This window comes from Apium graveolens, chromosome 10 (genome assembly GCF_009905375.1).
Source record: "Apium graveolens cultivar Ventura chromosome 10, ASM990537v1, whole genome shotgun sequence".
In the NCBI taxonomy this organism is placed as follows: domain Eukaryota; kingdom Viridiplantae; phylum Streptophyta; class Magnoliopsida; order Apiales; family Apiaceae; genus Apium; species Apium graveolens.
In genome coordinates this window covers 192,863,773-192,883,331 of record NC_133656.1, presented here as the reverse complement: position 1 = coordinate 192,883,331, position 19,559 = coordinate 192,863,773, and the positions used below count along the sequence as shown (strand labels likewise).

Here is a 19,559-nt window from a genome sequence, read left to right as displayed (position 1 = left end):
CCAAAAGCACAACAATACATAAAATTGGACTGATTACACGCATATATATAAGTATATATGCGTATTACAACCACAAAATCCGAAGCAATTGAACCGAGAACAGAAGCAGTGGCCGGAAAAGAAAGAAACGATGGCCCCCCAGAAACTCACCTGAGCCAAGAGAACGAGAGAGAAAGAGAGTGAAGGAGAGATTGAGTGTGAGAGGGAGGAAGAGAGCGGAGGGATTAGAGAGAGATGTAGAGATCAGGCGAGAGAGAAAATCGAAAGAGGGATTGAAGAGGAAGTCGGGTGATACCCGAATGAAAAACAGCCCCCCTATTTATGATTCTTTTGTTTGTTTTTTTTTCCGAATAAATCCCGCAGCAAAGTTTTATCTGACCAGTACTTTTTGTTTAACGATATAATATGCGGATTAAATAAATTGAGATAATTCCAAATAAGCTTTAAAATTCCCGAATCAAATAGAACTTAACAAAATAAAATTTTCCTAAATTTTAAAACAATTTCTGAAACGAAATTTATTCCCGTTTTTATCAATTAAACGGATCGACGCGCAAGTGAAATAAATCCCAAAAATCTCCGAACAACTTTTAAAATTTTCAAAATATTATAAAATTAATAAAATATGAATTTCGTAATTTTTTAGAAATTTTAGAATTAAATACTGATTTTACTATTAAATAAAATCAGAAAATCATTTAAAGATAAATAAACAGTAAAATATTGATTTCTAAATTTTATAAATTCCTAAAAATAATAAATAAAATTGTAAAGTGATAAAAATAATTTCTGAGACAATCCAAATATTTATGAAAATAAATCTTGAATAAAATCACTTTTAACCATAAAACAGGTAACTCAACGTCACTGCTAATTACACAAACGATCCTTGAACACCAATAATCACACATAATTAATAAAATATTAACAAAAATAATATCCAACTGATAGAACCCATACACATAATTTATTTAATTATTTAATAATTACACATTTAAATATTGCAGAAATATACGAGTCGTTATACCTTTTGCCTGATTGATTAGAGAAATATTCTGAGTGTAACATGCACAGTTAACAGGCTCAGCCCAAAATTATGTAGGGAGTTTTGACTCCTCAAGCATTGTTCTTGCAACTTCAATTAGTGATCTGTTCTTCCTTTCCACTACACCATTTTGTTGTGGAGTCCTTGGAGCTGAGAACTCATGTATGATCCCATTTTCTTCACAGAACAACCTCATGGTATAATTCCTGAACTCAGTTCCATTGTCACTCCTGATATTCCTTACTTTGAAATCTGGATGGTTGTTGACTTGCTTGATATGATTGATAATTATTTCACTAGCTTCATCCTTTGATCCAAGAAAATAGGTCCATTAAAACTTTGAGAAATCATCTACAATCACTAGGCAATATCTTTTCCTTGAAATTAACAATACAATGACTGGTCCAAAAAGATCCATGTGTAGCAGTTGTAATGGTTCATCAATTGCTGATTCAAGCTTCTTACTGAATGATGCTCTCTTTTGTTTTCCTTTCTGACAAGCATCACACAGTCCATCCCTTTAGAATTCCACTAGAGGCATTTCTCTAACTAAGTCCTTTTTGACTAGATCATTCATTGTCTTGAAATTCAAATGGGACAGCTTCTTGTGCCATAGCCAACTTTCATCTTGATTTACTTTGCTGAAAAGACAAGTAATTGATCCTGCATCTGTAGAGTTGAAGTCAGCCAAGTACACATTCCCTTTTCTAACTCCAGTTAGAACTACTTTGTTGTCCTTCTTACTGGTAACAACACAGGCTTCAGAATTGAAGAAAACAATATTCCCTCTGTCACATAGTTGACTGATGCTCAATAGATTGGGTTTGAGACCATCAACTAATGCAACTTCATCAATGATGACCCTTTGAAATCACGCCATATCCCATAGTGAACCCTTTGCTGTCATCTCCAAAGGTTATGCTAGGGCCAACTCTCTCCTTGAACTCTGTGAGCAGGGTGAAATCTCCTGTCATGTGCCTTGAACAACCACTGTCCAAGTACCATACATTCCTTCTTTTTCCCTGCACACAACAAAATCAAATCAAGTTGACTTTGGTACCCAAGTTTCCTTGGGTCCAGCCTTGTTAGTCTTTTTCCTAGACTTCACACTTCCTGCACCTTTTGACTTAGGTAACTTTGAGTCAACCTTGGTCTCAGATATAGTTGGTTGAAGTGTAGGGTTAGTCACAGAATCATTTAGCACATTTGGTTGAATTTGATAAGGAATAGATTGTGCAAACATATTATTCCACATAGGCATGTTATATGGCATTTGAGACATACTAAATGCAGCAAAATAAGGATTATTAACATATGGCATGTTTGCAAAATGTGCATGTGGATTCTGTTGAGACATAACAGACATAGCATGCAGTGGTGACATAAACATGTTAGGCATGGAAGGAGTTAAAGGCATGGGAGTATTTTTAACAGATTTGCAGTTAGCAGATAGATGATTAACACTACTACAATGCACACAACTTTTTCTAGGAGCATACTTATCAGATGTGTAGTTGTTGTGTTTGTTAATCCCTACCTTCCCATTTCTATTAGATTTTCTTTTAGTTTCCTTTTTATCCTCAACCAACTTAAGCCTATTTTTCAACTGATCTAAAGTCATGTGTCCTATATTCACCTTACTCGCATCTTTGGATGTGCTAGCTTCTTCTTTGACAAAGTTCTTGGAAGTTGAACCAAACTTCTTACTGAGATTTTTCAAATTATCCTTTTTAGAGTCATTTGCCTGTTTCAACTGACCAGCCTTCAACGGATGCTCCTTTTCTTCCTTCAACTGATGACTCTCATCATCCGTTGATTCCACATCCGTTGACAGTCCATCAATTAATTCCATTTCCTTTTTGTTTTTCTTTCAGGCATTCTCACAGAGTGATTCAATTCCTTGAACCTTGACAATTTGAGCACTAACATCCCTAGATGTTTTCCAGGCCTTGATTACCTCTTGCTCACGTTCTAGTTGTTTAGAAAGAATTTCTACTTTCTTAACAGACTCTTCTAGTTCACTCTCAACTGATAAGCATTTGATTTTAATCTTTTCAAGCTCAATTACCTTACCCTCCAACACAACTTTCCTATCACTTAAAAACATATTATTCTCTTTAATTCTCATGTTCTCTTTAGCCAGTGATTTAAGGGAAACACGTAAATGATATAATTCATTGGACATATCATTTATAGCTTCATTGCATTCATTTTTAGAAAGCTGAGAATGGTCAGTAGTGATTACCTGGTTGCTTGATGAACTAGTTTCATTTTTATCAGAATTAGCCATCAGGGCTAAGTTGACATATTCCATATCATCATCTTCATTGGCTCTATCAGCTGTCTAGTCATTTTCCTGAGTCAGAAAAGCCCTTTCCTTTTGTTTGAGCAATTCGAAATATTCTTTTTATAATCCACTTGCTCAAATTTCTTCTTTTCAGAAGTTGGCTTTCTGCACTCACTTGCAAAGTGTCCACTTGTGCCATAGTTATAACACTTGAACTTAGACTTGTCCACCATGTTCTTGTTTGGCTTGGTGGCTCTAGTGTTTTTCTTGAATTTCATCTTTGCAAACCTTCTGGACAGAAAAGCCAGATGTTCATCAACATCATCAGAGTCATCTTGACTGGAATTGTCTTCAACCTCAGCTGTTTGCTCATTTTCCTTGCTTGATTCTGATTTGCTTGTGCCAATTTTGAGACTTGGCATTATGTTTTCTTCATTCCTGGCTTCAGTTCTCTCATTTTCAGCTACAAGTGCAACTGATCCACCTTTTCTCTTTCCCTTCTCCAACAGCTCATCTTGCTCCATCTCAAGTTCATAGGTCTTCAAAATTTCATATAATCTTTCAAGTGTGAAGTCCTTATAATCTTGAGAATTCCTTAGTGAAACAGTCATAGGCTTCCATTCCTTTGGTAGAGACCTCAGAAATTTTAAGTTGGAATTCTTGACTTGGTACACTCTACTATACAGCTTCAATCCATTCAACAGTTTCTGAAATCTATTGAAGGTATCATTCAATGATTCTCCTTCTTCAGAATGAAAATATTCATATTGTTGAATGAGAAGCTGCATTTTGTTTTCTCTAACTTGTTCAGTACCTTCACAGATAAGTTGTACAGTATCCCAAATTTCCTTAGCAGTTTGGCTGTTAATGACATTATCAAACATATCTTTGTCTAGGCCATTAAACAGAATGTTCATGGCCTTCTTGTCCTTGTGAACCTCTTCAATATCTTCATCAGTCCATTTTGCTTTTGGCTTGGGAATAGACTGTCCAACAACAACTGTGGAACTGGTAGCTGTGGCCACTTTGTGAGGGATGTGAGGACCATTCTCAATGCAGTTTATATAGCTTTCATCTTGAGAGAGGAGATATAGATGCATCTTCACTTTTCAGTGATGATAATTATCTCTTTCCAGGATTGGAATCTTCACTTCAATATCCTTCTTACTCATGATGTTAGTAGAATAGATCTTTAAACTCTTTGTATGTCAAGAGCTTGCTCTGATACCAATTGTTATTCCCAAGGAACTAACAATGAGATTTACAGAAGTGGGGTTGAATGTAAATCTCAAAACTTTTTTAAGTTTTGAGCAGTTTCAAAAGCTAAGTGTATGATGAACAGATGTGTGTGAATTGCTTTGAGCAGGTGCAAACAGATTTATATTCAAGACACAAATGTAAAGAACACAAAGGCTTTAAAAACTTTTCTGGTGGATTTGTTGTTCCACCAGAGATGTGTATTTCAGAAAATCTGTGATACAAAGAATTGTTCACAGCTGCTTCCTAATACAAACTAGATGATTTTCTCTCTATGTTTTTCTAAACAGCTCTGGAAAATTCACTACTAATTACTAGCTGCAACTTGGTTTATATATCACCAAGTTTACAAGTGAAGACAAAGATAAAATTCAATCATAAAATAGTTCTTCACATGTTTCTTCTTCATTTCTTTATCCAATGCAATCTAAGATAATCTGTGAATCTTTGAATACTTCCTTGTTTGCACGAGAATGGAAATGCTACTTTTTCTTGATTCCTCCAAGAGACTACCACATTCCAATTGTCTCTGTCAACCCATGTGCCTCTGTCAGCTTATGAATTGTCACTATCAACTGCTATGGAACTGAGCATCCGTTGAAGCTTTCATTTGTTGATGGCTTTATCTGTTGATGCTTTAGTGACATCCGTTGATGCTTTAATAGTTGAAGCTTTATCCGTTGATGCACTCATCCATTGATGGATGTTATCCGTTGATGCTTTAGAGACATTCGTTGAAGCTTTGTTTCTCATCCGTTGAAGGCCTTTAATCTATCAGTTGATACTACTTTATTTATACAAAATTACAAGGCATGAAATATTTACAATTAGCCCTCCTATTTGCATATCCACTAGTAGTCAACATGACTTATAATTTCCCACAACTTCTAAGAATTATAACTTAAATACAGAGACTAAAATGTGCTACAATACTAAACTTATTTCTAAGTAAAGCTACTCCATCAACGGATAGCCAAAGTGGTCTTATCCGTTGAGGCTACAAACACTAGATTTCTACTTAAGTATTTTATTTAACTTATCATCAAACTAATACATATATTCCTAACAGAATGCATTTCTACACGGAGACCTTCATGAGACAGTGTACATGAAGTTACCATCTGGATATGCCCATCTTTCTATTTCCTTAATATTGAATGGAATTTCTGATCCTACTCACTATGTGTGTAAACTTTGTAAATCTCTGTGTGGCCTTAAGCAGACCCCTCGATGCTGGTTTAAGAAATTTGTAGATGCTATTTTGGAGTTTCAATTTATTAAGTCACATGTTGATAATAGTCTCTTCACCAGGCATGATAATATTCAATTTGTTGTTGTGTTGGTCTATGTCGATGACATTCTGATTACAGGTATCAATTCTACAGTTATTCAACAAACCATTGCATTTCTTGGCTTTAAATTCAAGATTAAGGATCTTGGCCCTTTACGGTTATTACTTGGTAATGCGGTTTCTCGCTCAAGTTCTGGTATTTACATTCATCAGCACAAATATACTCTTGATATTTTGGCAGACACTGGGTTACTGGGTCCTAAACCAGCTACTGCGCCTATTGAAGAGAATCATAATTTACAGAGAAATGCTAGTGCTCTTCTTACTGAGCATGATATTGCTTTATATCGTCGTTTGATTGGTCGTCTCATCTATCTCACCGTTACCTGGCCTTACATCTCTTATGCCGTACACGTGCTGTCTCAATTTCTTACAAGTCCAAAGTGTGATAATTTATAGGACGCCTATCGTATAGTTCGATACCTTAAATCCTCTCCAGGTCAAGGCATTCTCATGTCTGCTCACTCAGAACCTGTCTTGCGTGCTTATTGTGACAGTGTCTGGGGTATTGTCAAATCACTCGTCAATCTCTAACTGGATACAATGTTATGTTTGGCTCATCTTTAATTTCTTGGAAGTGCAAAAAGTAACACACTTTTCAAGATCCTCTACTGAAGAAGAATATAAGTGTATGGATGATACATGCTGTGAAATTATTTGGCTTCTATCTTTGTTCAAAACCTTTGGTTACTATAAGCTTACTCCTGTTACTCTCTTCTGTGATAGCAACTCTGTTCTTTACATTGCCTCAAATTCAGTCTTTCATGAGCGGAAAAAACTTATCGAACACGACCGTCATATCGTTCGTGAAAAACTGCAGCTTGGTGTGATCACTACAACTAATAATGCCTCCCTTGATCAACCAACCGACATGTTTACTAAAACATTGGCTTCTTCACACAAATCTCATTTACTCTCCAAGTTGGGTGTTTGCAATCTTTTTCAAACCTTCAATGTGAGGGGGGATGTTGAGATTATAGAGCTCACTGGACCTCACACTACTTAGGCCTAATCCTCTCATAAGATCATGGCCCAAGATACAAACTAGGCACGGAAAATTCAGTTAGAACAGTTGGCTACAGCTGTCCTCTGGGACTACATCTTACTCAAATTAGATATATAGAGAGTGTGTGTGTTATATTGTTGATTAAGATAACAATGTAAAAATAATTATCTCTGTATCTTCTTTTTTAAACTTAATAAACATCTTCTTCCTTCTTACTTTACCTAAATTGACAATATCCATTGGCATAATTTTTCATTAGTAGACTTCTTCATTAGAAAATTTTAACTCATAATAAAGGAAATTGTAAATAAGCCAACACCTTTTTGTGTAACAATATCACTATTGGGATGTTACGAGTTCGAACCTTGTGAAAATGTGAATGGTTGATGTAACTAGCAAAAACGAAAATTTGTAAATATTTTGGCAATTTTCTATAGTACGAAATATTTTGGTACATGTATTTTCTTAACAAAATCCACACTGATCATTTCTTTTTCTAATACTTCCAAAATGTTTATTTTCTTGATAAAGAAATTAGGTTATAAAATCTCTAAAGAACCTATTTAAATTTCAAGAAATTCACAAATAGATAAACAATACATAACCTTGAACCCTTGATCGCTGAAAATCATCGAAGGACACCAGACTTTTGGCGCATCCTTTCACGTCTTTAGAGCTTCCTTTCTTAAACCGTACTGACACGTGGCGCTTATCTTCCCTTGAGAACTATTAAGCCAACCTTTCAACTAAAAAATGAGCAACATAAAGTACTTGAAAGAAATAACATAACATCTATTAGTAAGCACAAATGTTTGCCGTACCGGTAAGCTTTGTAACTTCTTGGACGATCCGAGGAGACCCGGTCTACAAGTATAAGAAAGCATCTAAATTTATATACAAAACGTAGGTGGTCCTCCCTAGAGGTGGCCAAACGGGCGGTTAGCCCCGCCCCGGCTCGCCCCGACTCGTCAAAAAAACCGTATCAACTCAGCTCGTAACGGGCCGAATCAAACTCGGCACAATTCGCAAAAAATAACGGGTTGTTTATGGGTTCAGTTTTCAGGATTCGATAATCGGCACGGCACGACACTCTTAACCGGCACGAAACAGACCCGACACGCGAACCCGCTCGATTCGTTCAACCCGTTCGAACCGTCAACCCGTGAACCCGTTCGACCCGTTCGACCCGTGAACCCGTGAACCCGTGAACACGCACGTGCCTGGAAAAGCTGCCGCGTTCTTCCCTTTCAACTCAGTCTGCAACTTCTGCAAACATTCATGCCTGCAACTTCTGCAACTCAGTCTCTTTTCTTCTATGTAACGTAAACCTGAGCCTCTAACGTCTTTTTTTTTTAATTCTCAAGTCCAACGGCTAAAATTTTCTCCCTATAAAATTTGCAGCAGCTTCATTTTTGTTCCACAGGCCACAAACTCTCTCTCTCATTCTATCTCACTCTCACAATCTCTCCTCTCTCATTCTCTCTCACTCTCACAATCTCTCTTCTCCTCGCTCGCTCACTAACTCTCATTGTAACAAAATTCCGACGACCTTGTAATTATTCCGGCGATCTTATAAATTTTCCGGCGAAAAAATTAAAATGGAAGAAGGAAGGGGCACAACCTCATCACACGGTTCAACTCAAGCAACAAGTATGAGACCACCTCGACCCCTACAACCTGGTAAGTTATTATTCATTTTTTTATGTTTAAAAAAAATATAATTTCGATTATTATTCATTTTTTATGTTTTAAAAAATATAATTTCGATTATTATTCGTTTTTTATGTTTGAAAAAATGTAATTTCGATTATAATTCATTTTTTATGTTCGACTTTTATTTTTTTGTTTTTAAAAATATTTGTTCTTTAAATTTATTTTTCTGTTGTTTGCTAATAATGCGAATAAGTTTATTTTGCTAAAAATATTTCGTTCGACTTTAAATTTATTTTGCTAAAAATTTGTAAGTTTGGTTATTATTTTTAATTTTACAGGTAGTGCTTCCAGTGCAAGACATCAATCACATGTTTGGAATTATTATTCAAGAGAAGCAATGGAGGAAGATCCGAATAAATTTAGAGTGTTTTGTTTACTTTGTATTCAAAATGGTCGAAATCCACAACCTTTTATTCACTCTAAAGGCTCCGGTACGGGCACACTTGATCGGCATTTACAAAAACATCACGACATTACGAAGCAAAGTCACGAAAGTGGAACCGCGCGGGGAGGTTCACCACAACAAACACAAATGGGTGGTTTTGTGACATCGTCTCCCGGTGGAGGTATGCCTTTCGTCTATAATAGAGATAGAATGATTGAATCTTTTGCTACTTATGTTACACTAGACGAGTTACCTTTTTCTCACGGCGAGAGTCCGAATTTAGAGCATATGATTAAAGAATCAATAAACCCGGCATTTAAAAAAATTCCTAGGAATACACTTAAACGTCACACACAAAAACAATATTATTCTCAGCGAGCACAATTAATTGAATATTTTCGTGATTTTGATGGTATGGTTTCTTTAACTAGTGACTGTTGGAGTTCAAGTCAAGGTGAACCATTTATTTGTGTTACGGTTCATTGGATTGATTCCGAATATTTTTTACAAAAACGAATAATTGCTTTTGATGTTATGGATGAGTCACACACCGGTTATAACATAAAAACAAGAATAGTGGAAACAATGAACGAATTTAATTTATTTCACAAGGTGTTTACGATTTCTTTGGATAATGCTTCGGCAAATGATAAAGCTATTTATTATATTTCACAAGATATTCCTACCGTATTAGATGGCGCTTTCTTGCATATTAGATGTTGTGCACACATACTTAACTTATCAGCACAAAAGGGGATTTCACAAATGACAACTTTTTTATTACCCATTAGAAAAATAATTAAATATTTACGTATAGCACACACATTAAAGAGACAATATAAAAAATTATGTAGAGAAAACGGGTTACTACCCAAAAAGTGGGGTATTGATTGTCCCACGAGATGGGGTTCGACTTATAAATTACTATGTGATGCAATTAAATATAAGGTAGTTATCACAGAGTTGTATAATTCTGATCCAAGAAACCAAGTGGAGGATAGATTAATTGATGAATCTCAGTGGGCATTGGCAATTAAGGTACGTGATTTGCTTGAGTGTTATGCACATGCTACTAAGATTTTTTCTTACGTTTACGAACCAAATGCACATCATGTTATTGTTGAGTGTGTTAATATTGTTACTACTTTAAAAGAATTTGAAAAAGATCAACATTTTGGTTCAATTGTTGTTGATATGAAAATTAAGTGGATAGAATATTTTACTGAATTTCCTTATGTTTATGGTGTTGCATGTCTTCTTGATCCTGGTGTTAGAAAAGAAGGTTTAGAAAATATCCTAGAACATTATTACATGGTGTTAGGAGTTTCATATAATCATATTCTTTATGTAACTAATTGTTTAGATTTATTACATCGTCTTATAGATGTATATACTCCCAAAACTCCAAATCTTGTATCACCTAAGACTAGTAATAGTAGTAGTAGGTTCAATAGTAAAGTGATGGATATACTAACTAAAAAACAAAAGTGTAGAATTTCCACTACTTCTTCTGTACCTACAACTTCTTTTAGCATGACTAGAGAGTTTTTTTCTTATCATTATGAGTTAGATGAGCATTTTTCAATACTAACATGGTGAAAAAATCATGAGAACCAATTTCCGGTGTTAGCTAAAATTGCGAGGGACATTTTAGTAGTTCCCGCCTCTACAATTGCTTCTGAATCCGCTTTTAGTGCCGGTAGAAGAGTGTTGGACGAGAAGAGATCAAGTCTATCGCCGGATGTGGTAAAAATATGTGTTTGCAAAAAGGATTGGGATCAAGCCGCAAAAAGACAACAAGGAAGGAAAAAAAACGACTCGGATGGAGAAGAAGAGGTTTGGATGACAATGGACACATCATCGGAATCAGGCATGTCAACAACCGAACAACAAGAACAAGAAGAAGAAGAATTTGAATAAATGAAATAGTAAAATGATAGAATATTTTAATATTGCATTTTTTAATTTTCTTTTAATTTGTATTTTGTTCAAAATGTAAAATGCGGTTTGTTCCGTTTTTTAGAGAGGAGTCCTCTCAAATCAATTGTAATATTTTTGTAATTAATAAAATTTATAGAGGTACCGTCCTCTTTTCTTTTATTTAATTTAACACATGTTGACATTTAAAAAGATAAATATTTAACATAATTATTATTTATTATTATTATTATTAGCCGCAAATAATAAAAATGAATGATTCAACAGCCATTAGTTTTATTATTATGATTCAACCACATACTGAAACCACTTACAAGTTACAAGCTACAGACATTGACATTGACATGACACTTAAAATAACAATTGCTAAAAAATAAACAGTATCAGACTCGCGGTTCAAACGGTTCGAACAGTTCGAACGGTTCGAACTCGCCCGGCCCGGGACGTATAGCTCGTATAGCACAACCAACACACGAGCTCGTATAGCTCGTACAAACCGCGAGTTGTACGCGAGTTTAAGTATTTTGATTCGGCACTAACCCGGCACGGCCCGTAACATTGAACGTGCCGACCACGAATCTGCTAATACGGAACCCGCCCCGCCGGAAAACCGGCCCGGCACACACGGCACACCCGTCTGGCCGGCTCTTATATGCCATATGGAGAATGGTGATGAGATACTGTACATGTAAGTTTTGTAATTTACATTATACAAATAAATATAGCTCATCTGGAAGGATAACAGCTATCAGCTATATATATAGCCTTTCTTCAAGAACCTTTTTATACAGAAAACCGTATACAAGCTTGATTCTATTATAAAATTTAATCAAATTCGTTGCTAATGTAGAATAATAATTATATTTAAATATAATAAAATAATTTAACAATTGAAATTTAAAAAAAAATGATTTTAAATTTGATTTTACTGTGAAATAATTTGGGGTAAGTGTTGTTTTACTGTGATTCTATACAGAACCACTTTAAACTATTTAATCAAATTTCAATAATTTTTTAAATAAAAACATGTGCAACTTTGTTTTTAATTTGGTAATTAAAATTTGTAACTATATATGATGAGAAATGAAAAAAAAATGTGTATTTACATTTTTTAAATAATAGTTCTCTAAAGAACTCTATCTAGGTGAACCCTCCACGGATTGCCACCCTATTTATATATGTATAAAATTATTATTAAAATGAATATTATAAAAAAAAAATTGAACCTGTATATTGTAATCCATAGAAAGTTCATTTTTTTTATTTGTCTAGAAAATAATTTACTAGTTTTCAAATTAAAGTAACAATATAACAAAATATAAAACAAAAGTTAATAAAAAAATTACTTGAGTGGTACAGGTTCATTAAAATTCAGTTCGCATTATTATATATTAGTTATAAATGAAAATTGAAATTGAAATATAATCTGAACAATTTTTTTATAACAAATTCACTCAACACGGAGCATGCAAAGCAATTCAATCTTGTATGAATTAAGGGGGGTAATTAATTAAAATTTTGAATAATTGATAATAGTGCATGAATTTTACAAAATTTTCGTTGATTTTAAATATTCGCGGATTTTGATGAAATTGATAAAAAATCTCACATAGTCTTTATGATTATGTGAATTTTTTATAAATTCTTCAAAATCCAATTATTTGGTAAATTTTCAAAAAATTAAAAATGTGCTACCGAATCCATCAAAATCAACCTATTTTTAAAATTAAACAAAATTCATGAAATTTTATATGCCATCATATTTCAGTTAAATTTTTAAAATTTAAATTGAATACCCTAAAATTTTGATAATTTTTTTAAAATCTAAATTAAATACACTAGATTTTAATGAATTTTTTACCATTCAAATTAAATATCTTCAAATTTTGAAGAATTTTTTAAAATCTAAATTAAATACTCACAAAATTTAAAAATCCTTAAAAAAAATTAAAATCTTTATTAAATACAACCTAATTTACAATTTGATCTTACGTTATAAATTTGAATTTTGATGTCTCAACTGTCCGTCCGTGTTCAACTCGCAGACAACGGTGGACAAATGGAATAACCGCAAGAGACTCGAAATATTAGTTTTTTTCCACTCCACTTCTCTCTCTCTCTCATTTTCTCATTTTTTTACTTCACACTTTGCATTTCATTTTCTTTGTATTCAAGGTGTTTGATTTCAAGATTTTAAGTTTTGATACTCCCCCACATTACATTTTATCTAAAATTTTAATCTTGTGCTGTTTTCTTTAAGTTTCAAGATAAATTTACCAAGAAATTGCTGAAAACCTGGAGAAAACCTTGATTTTTATGGTATGTAATGCATGATGGTGATGAGTTTTTAATAAGGTAGGATCAAACAATACAATGTCCGTTTATATTGGTCGTGAGGATTCTAAGGTATGTGTTGTAATACTCTGTTCATGTGTAATGTATGTTTGTGAATTGTGATAATGAATTGATAATTTTGGTGTGTTTTGTGTGAAGAGATGGAGAATAATTTGTGCAGAAACAACTGCAGAAATCAGCCTTCTTATTGAAAATTGGAAGTATCTTCTTGCTGGTCTTATTGGCCAGGTATGTATTTTACTATTTTGTATTGTTATTACTTCTATGTTTTATGTATTTTTTGTGCTCTGAAAATTATGGTTAGAACTTAGAAGTCCATTTACACAACTCTATGATCCTTTGTTATCAGTTGGTTTCTACTTTTCGTAGGTAGATTAAATGTTTGCAAAGCTCGTATAGGGCGTATGTGGTGAAATATGTAAATCATTGTTTGCTTATTCTGTTTGAGCTTAATTTTTCAACCTATGTAAGACATTCTCATGTATAGCAAAAATGGAATGTAAGAGTGAATTGGTTTTTTCTATCAGTATATGCATGGGGTGGCTGCTCGAGGAGTTCATTTTATTCATCGACCAGGACCGGTTCTTCAAGATACTGGATTTCTTCTTCTAAAGGTTTGTACTTTGTAAAATTGATCTTTTCTGCATGTTTGTGTAATTTTCAATCTATTTTAATATTCGATTACATATGAGCTTATGTTACTCCAGGAACTTGGGCAAGAAAGAGCATACGTCAGTGAGACCGTGTTCACTTTCATCTTTGCGTCTTTCTTATTGGTGAGATTCTCTTTACATAGTGCTGCTGATCTTCATTTTTAATTTGTCTGTTTCTCAGCTACACAGTGAAGTGATATTATTTTTTTTCTGCTTTTTTCTCACTTTTATAATTTTAGTAGCACCAGCTCCAGAATGTCTGATGGTGGTTAGATGTTTTATAGCTAAATAAATACATCTATAACAAAATTCAATGATCATGTGTAATGTCAAGATATCGAGAAAGATGAACTTAACAAGAGCTGCAAACGAAAATCTAGACTGGAATGCTGCACTGAAGAAGCATGAAATATAAAGCAGTCAATTAAAATAATTTGTAGATCATTTTTGTGTTTTATATTACAGGACCTGAATGTTTAGTTTCTTTAGCAAAGACTGAATTTCAAGTATGTCTTTAGGCATTCAGCTATCTTATACGTAGTTAAGTTATGCTCCTGACATTATGAGGTTAAGGATTTCCTTCTAAGTATAGGCTATATTCTGGTGCAGTGGACTTTCCATCCATTCATTTTCAAGAGCAAAAAGATCTACACAGTTCTTATATGGTGCAGGGTTCTGGCCTTTTTGTGTGTAAGAACTTTTGTCTTAGTTTTCTTTAATTCTTCGTTTTTTTCTTGTAAAATTGCATGTTACATCATTACTTCTTAATAATGAATGTACTCTGAGCTGCTTTCACATCAATTATGTGCTTCACGATTTTGTTCTCTAAAATTGCGAAAAATATGACCAAGAATCAGTTTCTAGTCTTCAAGTGATTTGGATATTCTTTGATTTCAATGCTACCAAGTACCAACCAGCATTGTAGATCTAATGTAAGTATCAAAAGTAGTAGTAACTAAATACCAACTCTTGCTGTAGTTTCTATATCCCGTGTTTTTTTTTGTTTCATCTGTATTAAGAGGTCATATTAATTATTAGCATGTCACTTGTTCCTTTTTTGGTTGGATTTGGTTCTTCAAATGTTTAGAAACTCCAAACTATAGTTACTGAATTTTACTGAAACTGGTTCCTTACATCACGTTATTTGTTCTTCTGTAGGGTTGTCAAGCACTTCGAATATTAACATTCTACTCTACTCAGCTTCCCGGTCCAAACTACCACTGTCGTGAGGTAATGTTTATATATTATAGTTGCATCTTATACGCTCCAATTGCAGTGATGTGGTCTGCTTCGTGTGAAGTTCAATTGTTTTTTTACTGTTAAATTATATTTTTTCATTTTAACATTTTATTCACATATGAATGTAACATTTTAGTTACCTTCTGCATCAAACAGGGGTCAAGATCTGCGACGCTACCACGACCAGATCATATTATGAAATATTTTATAGTTAGTGAGTATTCATTGTTATTTTTTCCTCGGATATTTCTTTCTTGTTAAGGGAAAATTGTTAGCTCTTTTATACGCTTATACAGTTTCTGGAATCTGCAGTCCCTCGTGGTATGCTATATGGTTGTGGCGATTTAATTTTTTCTTCCCACATGATCTTCTCTCTGGTCTTTGTGCGAACATATAATAAATATGGCACGAAGAGGTAATATTCAGATGGCATACCGCAAATTTGGTTTACATAGTCTTTGTGTGATCATACAATTGATACTTGTTTACACCATTAGTCAGATTTGCCTGCATTCTTGACATGATGGAGCCACATTTTCAGCTTAATTTATTTTTCAATTTTTAATGTCTCATCATAGGTTTATAAAGCAGTGTGCTTGGTTAACTGCCGTAATTCAGAGCCTGTTGATAATTGCTTCTCGCAAGCATTACACAGTTGACGTGGTTGTGGCATGGTACATTTTTTTTTTCCGCTACTTGTATATGTATATCTGGAAAGGATGTGGAAGTTGTGTCTTGAGATATTTTGGTATCAATTGCAGGTATACAGTTAACTTGGTAGTATACTACATTGACTCTAAGTTACCAGGTAAGCAAACCTACATTCACTTTTTTGTTAGGTTAACTCTTGGATGTATAAATCTGACACTGACATTAATTTTGTACCTGTATAGAGATGCCTGATCGCGGTGCAGCTGCAGTGCTGCTTCCGGTGACCAAGGATAGCCGAACGAAAGAAGAGAATCACAAATTATTGAATGGCAATGCTGGAGATCCTACTGATATGGTATTGATCATTGACATCTTTAACCTTTCATAGAAATCGCCTCTTCATATATCCTGATAATTTTCCTCTCCCTCGTGTTTTTAACACACTACTTTTGGTAAACAGAGGTTGAGATCCCAAGTGAATGGAAAGGGTGTGGAAGACAGTAACACAATAATCTCCGAAACAGTTTTGAACAGTGTATAAATGGTAGAAGCTTCTCTAAGAACAACTATCCCCTTTTATTTCTTTGATTCCGAAGGATTCGAAGACTGAAGGCCTAAGTTATAGTTGTAGAGCATGTAGTGTAGGTTTGCTTTTAGGATACAAGTTATTTTTCGTAGGGTTCTTTGTTCATCATAATTTGCATTTATCTGTAACATGTAAAGACAGTTTTTTATGCTTCGATCTTTAGCATTTTGTCTTGCATTGTTAGTCTTTCCGGTTGATAGGCTTATCAATGATTCAGTTTCGAAAAGTAAGAAACATGCCAAATCGGTTGATTTTTTTTTTTTGAAGTTAGATGTGATAGGATTTCAGAATTTGCAGGGACTGCACAATTCTTACAGCTTTGTCGTGAAAGTTTTAAAAATCAATGAACATGTGTAAAGCACAAGATGCTTATGCAACAGAGATGTTAGCTGTTCACTGCTTCCAGGATGCAAATTTCGCGGTTTGGAATTGTTCATAGTCCTAGACTCAAATTGCAGTAGAGGTGGTTTTTCAGTTGAAAATGTGGAGAAACAAACACTAACACATGGCTTTTATTTGTCTCGACTTTTGAGATTCTAGACAATTAGTACAGTTTAATAATGTGAAGACTACAGGGTTATGTATGTAAGCTGCCCAGCTTTATATGCTTAACTGTAGAGCATCAAGTGGCCATTTTATTTCTGGTATAAAATTGTGCCAAAGAAATCATTCATTTACTATGTTACCGCAATTTCAGCTAGATATGTGTATAAATAGTACGTAATGAATTCGGTCAATAAAGTAGAGAAAAGGGTGGTAACTGGTAACACCAGTTCATGACAAGAGAATGAGAGATTATCATGTAACAAGCATAATAGCGTATCTCCCTCGCTTCCCTCCTTATTAATATTTATATACAGACTATACAGTATACAAGACCAACTTAATAAATAATCAACAAATAAAAGGAGCCCAGCTTGGACAATTTTGCTTTGATTGTTATGATTGTTATAGGTAGGCCTCCATCAGATAGATTTGTCTCTTTAAGTTTTGAATATCCTTGCTTATATTTCGGAGGTCTATTTAAACTTTAAAGTAGTGCATATGATTATTCCTTCATATAAAGAAACAACAATATTGAAGTTTGAAAGTGGATAGAAAAAGCAAAAGGGCAGCAAGTGATAAGGTTGGTTTTGTTTTGGGGAAAAAGAGAGATATTTTTAGTTAAGGGACCAATGAGTAAAATAAGATATTTCAAGTTGTTCTGGTATCTGAAAACCCTCCGGTAAAAGCGTGATAAAACACAAAAATGAAACAACAAAAGAGAAAAGAAAAGAAAGAAGACCTTTACTCATTTTGTCTTTTAATTTTAAAGTAATGCATAATTTGCTTTCTTTCCAGTCTATACTATAAGTCTATAATGGAGGAACTTCATCATTACATTTCCTTTCTAATTTTGTTTTATTTTTAAGTCTCGCTCCTGTAATAAGCAGCCACTGTATTCAAAGGCACTTAAAATTATTCTACTAGTAGTGGATCGGAATTTCCACGTTTTTCTTCTCTTTTTGTTATACTTTCATGCAGGTGAATTCTAAAGAAATATAATATAGGCAACAACCAATTCTTTTATCTAAAAAACTTTATCATATGATCACAAAAGTATAAATATATTCATGAAAACATTGATGATAAAAATTTTAAGTTTCTACTTTTTAACCGCTCAATCTTGATCATATTTAAATACTTGTACTGTATAGTTAATATTTAATGTTTTCTTTTCAAAAAATATTTACATGGTTTTTAGATTGAAATATAATGTAATTTTATTTTTAAAATTCGTATTAAAGCTTCTCTTTCTTTCTTGACATTCTTTTATTAGTTACTTTTTCTTCATAATTCACATTTGTCAAATTCGTACTAAAGCAAGCGCAAACTTCTTAATGTGTAACTGAGAAACTAAAGTATTTTAATCTGAAATTAAAAATAATAGTATTATATTATTATTTGCATAAAACTGAAACTCATAATCCATACAAAATAAAGATCTAAATATATTAAAATATGTAGTTAAAAAAATCGAATTTAAGTGTAACTCTAAAATTTTACCGTATAGTTCTAGTTATGCATGCACCAAATTATTTACTTATATAAATCTGACATGTTAACTTACTAATACGATGATTTTAAAGTAAATCGACGCTCGGATGTTCAACAACAAATTAAAATTTAAGGAAAATAAAATTTACAGAGAGTAAAAGTTAATTTTTGTCGGTTGAGATTTTATTACATAAAATTTTAAAAATAGTTGTATAATTTTCTAGTGAGTACCAAGATTTGGGACCTAAACATGGTTTCGCTTATTAGTATAGATAGTTGATAACCCGTACGAAACACGGAACCGAGACTAAAAATATCGAATTAATATTTGTAGAGAATTATTGATAATTCGTGTGAAACATGAATTAAAATTAATATATTAATATCAAATATTAAATTGGTACTTACAAAAAATAGTTATGTTGTTAAAAAAAATCGAATCAGTTATGAAATTTTTCACTATAATTCTAGTTTTGCATTGTTTTACTTGATATAAAAAAGCTAACCTATTAATTTTATTTTTGTGAAACGAATTGTATTTTTATCTTATGAACCAAATATATGTTCTTTAGACAATTTAATATTAATTAATATAATTTAATAATTACCTTATAATTAGCCTTTTCAATATAGTTTATTTAATATTACTTAATTATCGATAAAAATTAATTTACAAATTAAAAGTAAATAGATGTTATTAAACTTAATTTAATAATACTAAATATAATCTAAATACAGGCCATAAATTTGAAACTGTTAAAATATGTTTTTTATTTAAAGTATATAAATGTTGTGATGGAAAGTAAGAAATACGATCGTTAAATCAATAATTTTCAGTTTATAAGTTAATAAATGTTACCAAAGTCATTTGTTATTACTTAATTATTTTTAAAATAATACTGCAGAAAATAAAGTTTACAGAGAATAGAAGTCAATTCGTGTTAATAGTTTACTTTATAGTTAGTAGTTTTTCAAAATAAAAGTAAATATATGTTATTTTACTTATTTAATGTAACTTAATAAATTTTTAATATAATTTATTAATAAATAAAGTTT

General features: G+C 32.9%; 1 protein-coding gene across 2 annotated transcripts; it reads left to right on the top strand.

Moving 5' to 3' along the window:
* The first annotated feature begins 13,224 nt into the window (after positions 1–13,224).
* On the top strand, positions 13,225–16,700 carry LOC141693002 (phosphatidylinositol:ceramide inositolphosphotransferase 2-like). Of its 2 annotated transcripts, XM_074497981.1 has the most exons (12): positions 13,228–13,388; positions 13,476–13,565; positions 13,865–13,951; positions 14,045–14,113; positions 14,600–14,680; positions 15,149–15,220; positions 15,386–15,443; positions 15,542–15,644; positions 15,808–15,903; positions 15,991–16,037; positions 16,123–16,235; positions 16,341–16,700. In XM_074497981.1, exons 1-12 carry the CDS (start codon positions 13,356–13,358, stop codon positions 16,419–16,421), a joined length of 930 nt encoding a protein of 309 aa, XP_074354082.1. In that variant the 5' UTR covers positions 13,228–13,355; the 3' UTR covers positions 16,422–16,700. The 2 variants fall into 2 exon arrangements, with proteins under 2 accessions (XP_074354081.1, XP_074354082.1); XM_074497980.1 differs by having other exon boundaries at positions 13,225–13,388; positions 15,808–16,037.
* Positions 16,701–19,559: the final 2,859 nt, after the last annotated feature.

Excerpts from the sequence above, each read along its gene's own strand:
- LOC141693002 (XM_074497980.1), top strand. The coding sequence starts at position 13,356 with ATGTCCGTTTATATTGGTCGTGAGGATTCTAAG. Across the intron at positions 15,221-15,385 it reads CAAACTACCACTGTCGTGAG|GGGTCAAGATCTGCGACGCT; the intron begins GTAATGTTTATA and ends TGCATCAAACAG. Across the intron at positions 15,444-15,541 it reads TATGAAATATTTTATAGTTA|TCCCTCGTGGTATGCTATAT; the intron begins GTGAGTATTCAT and ends TGGAATCTGCAG.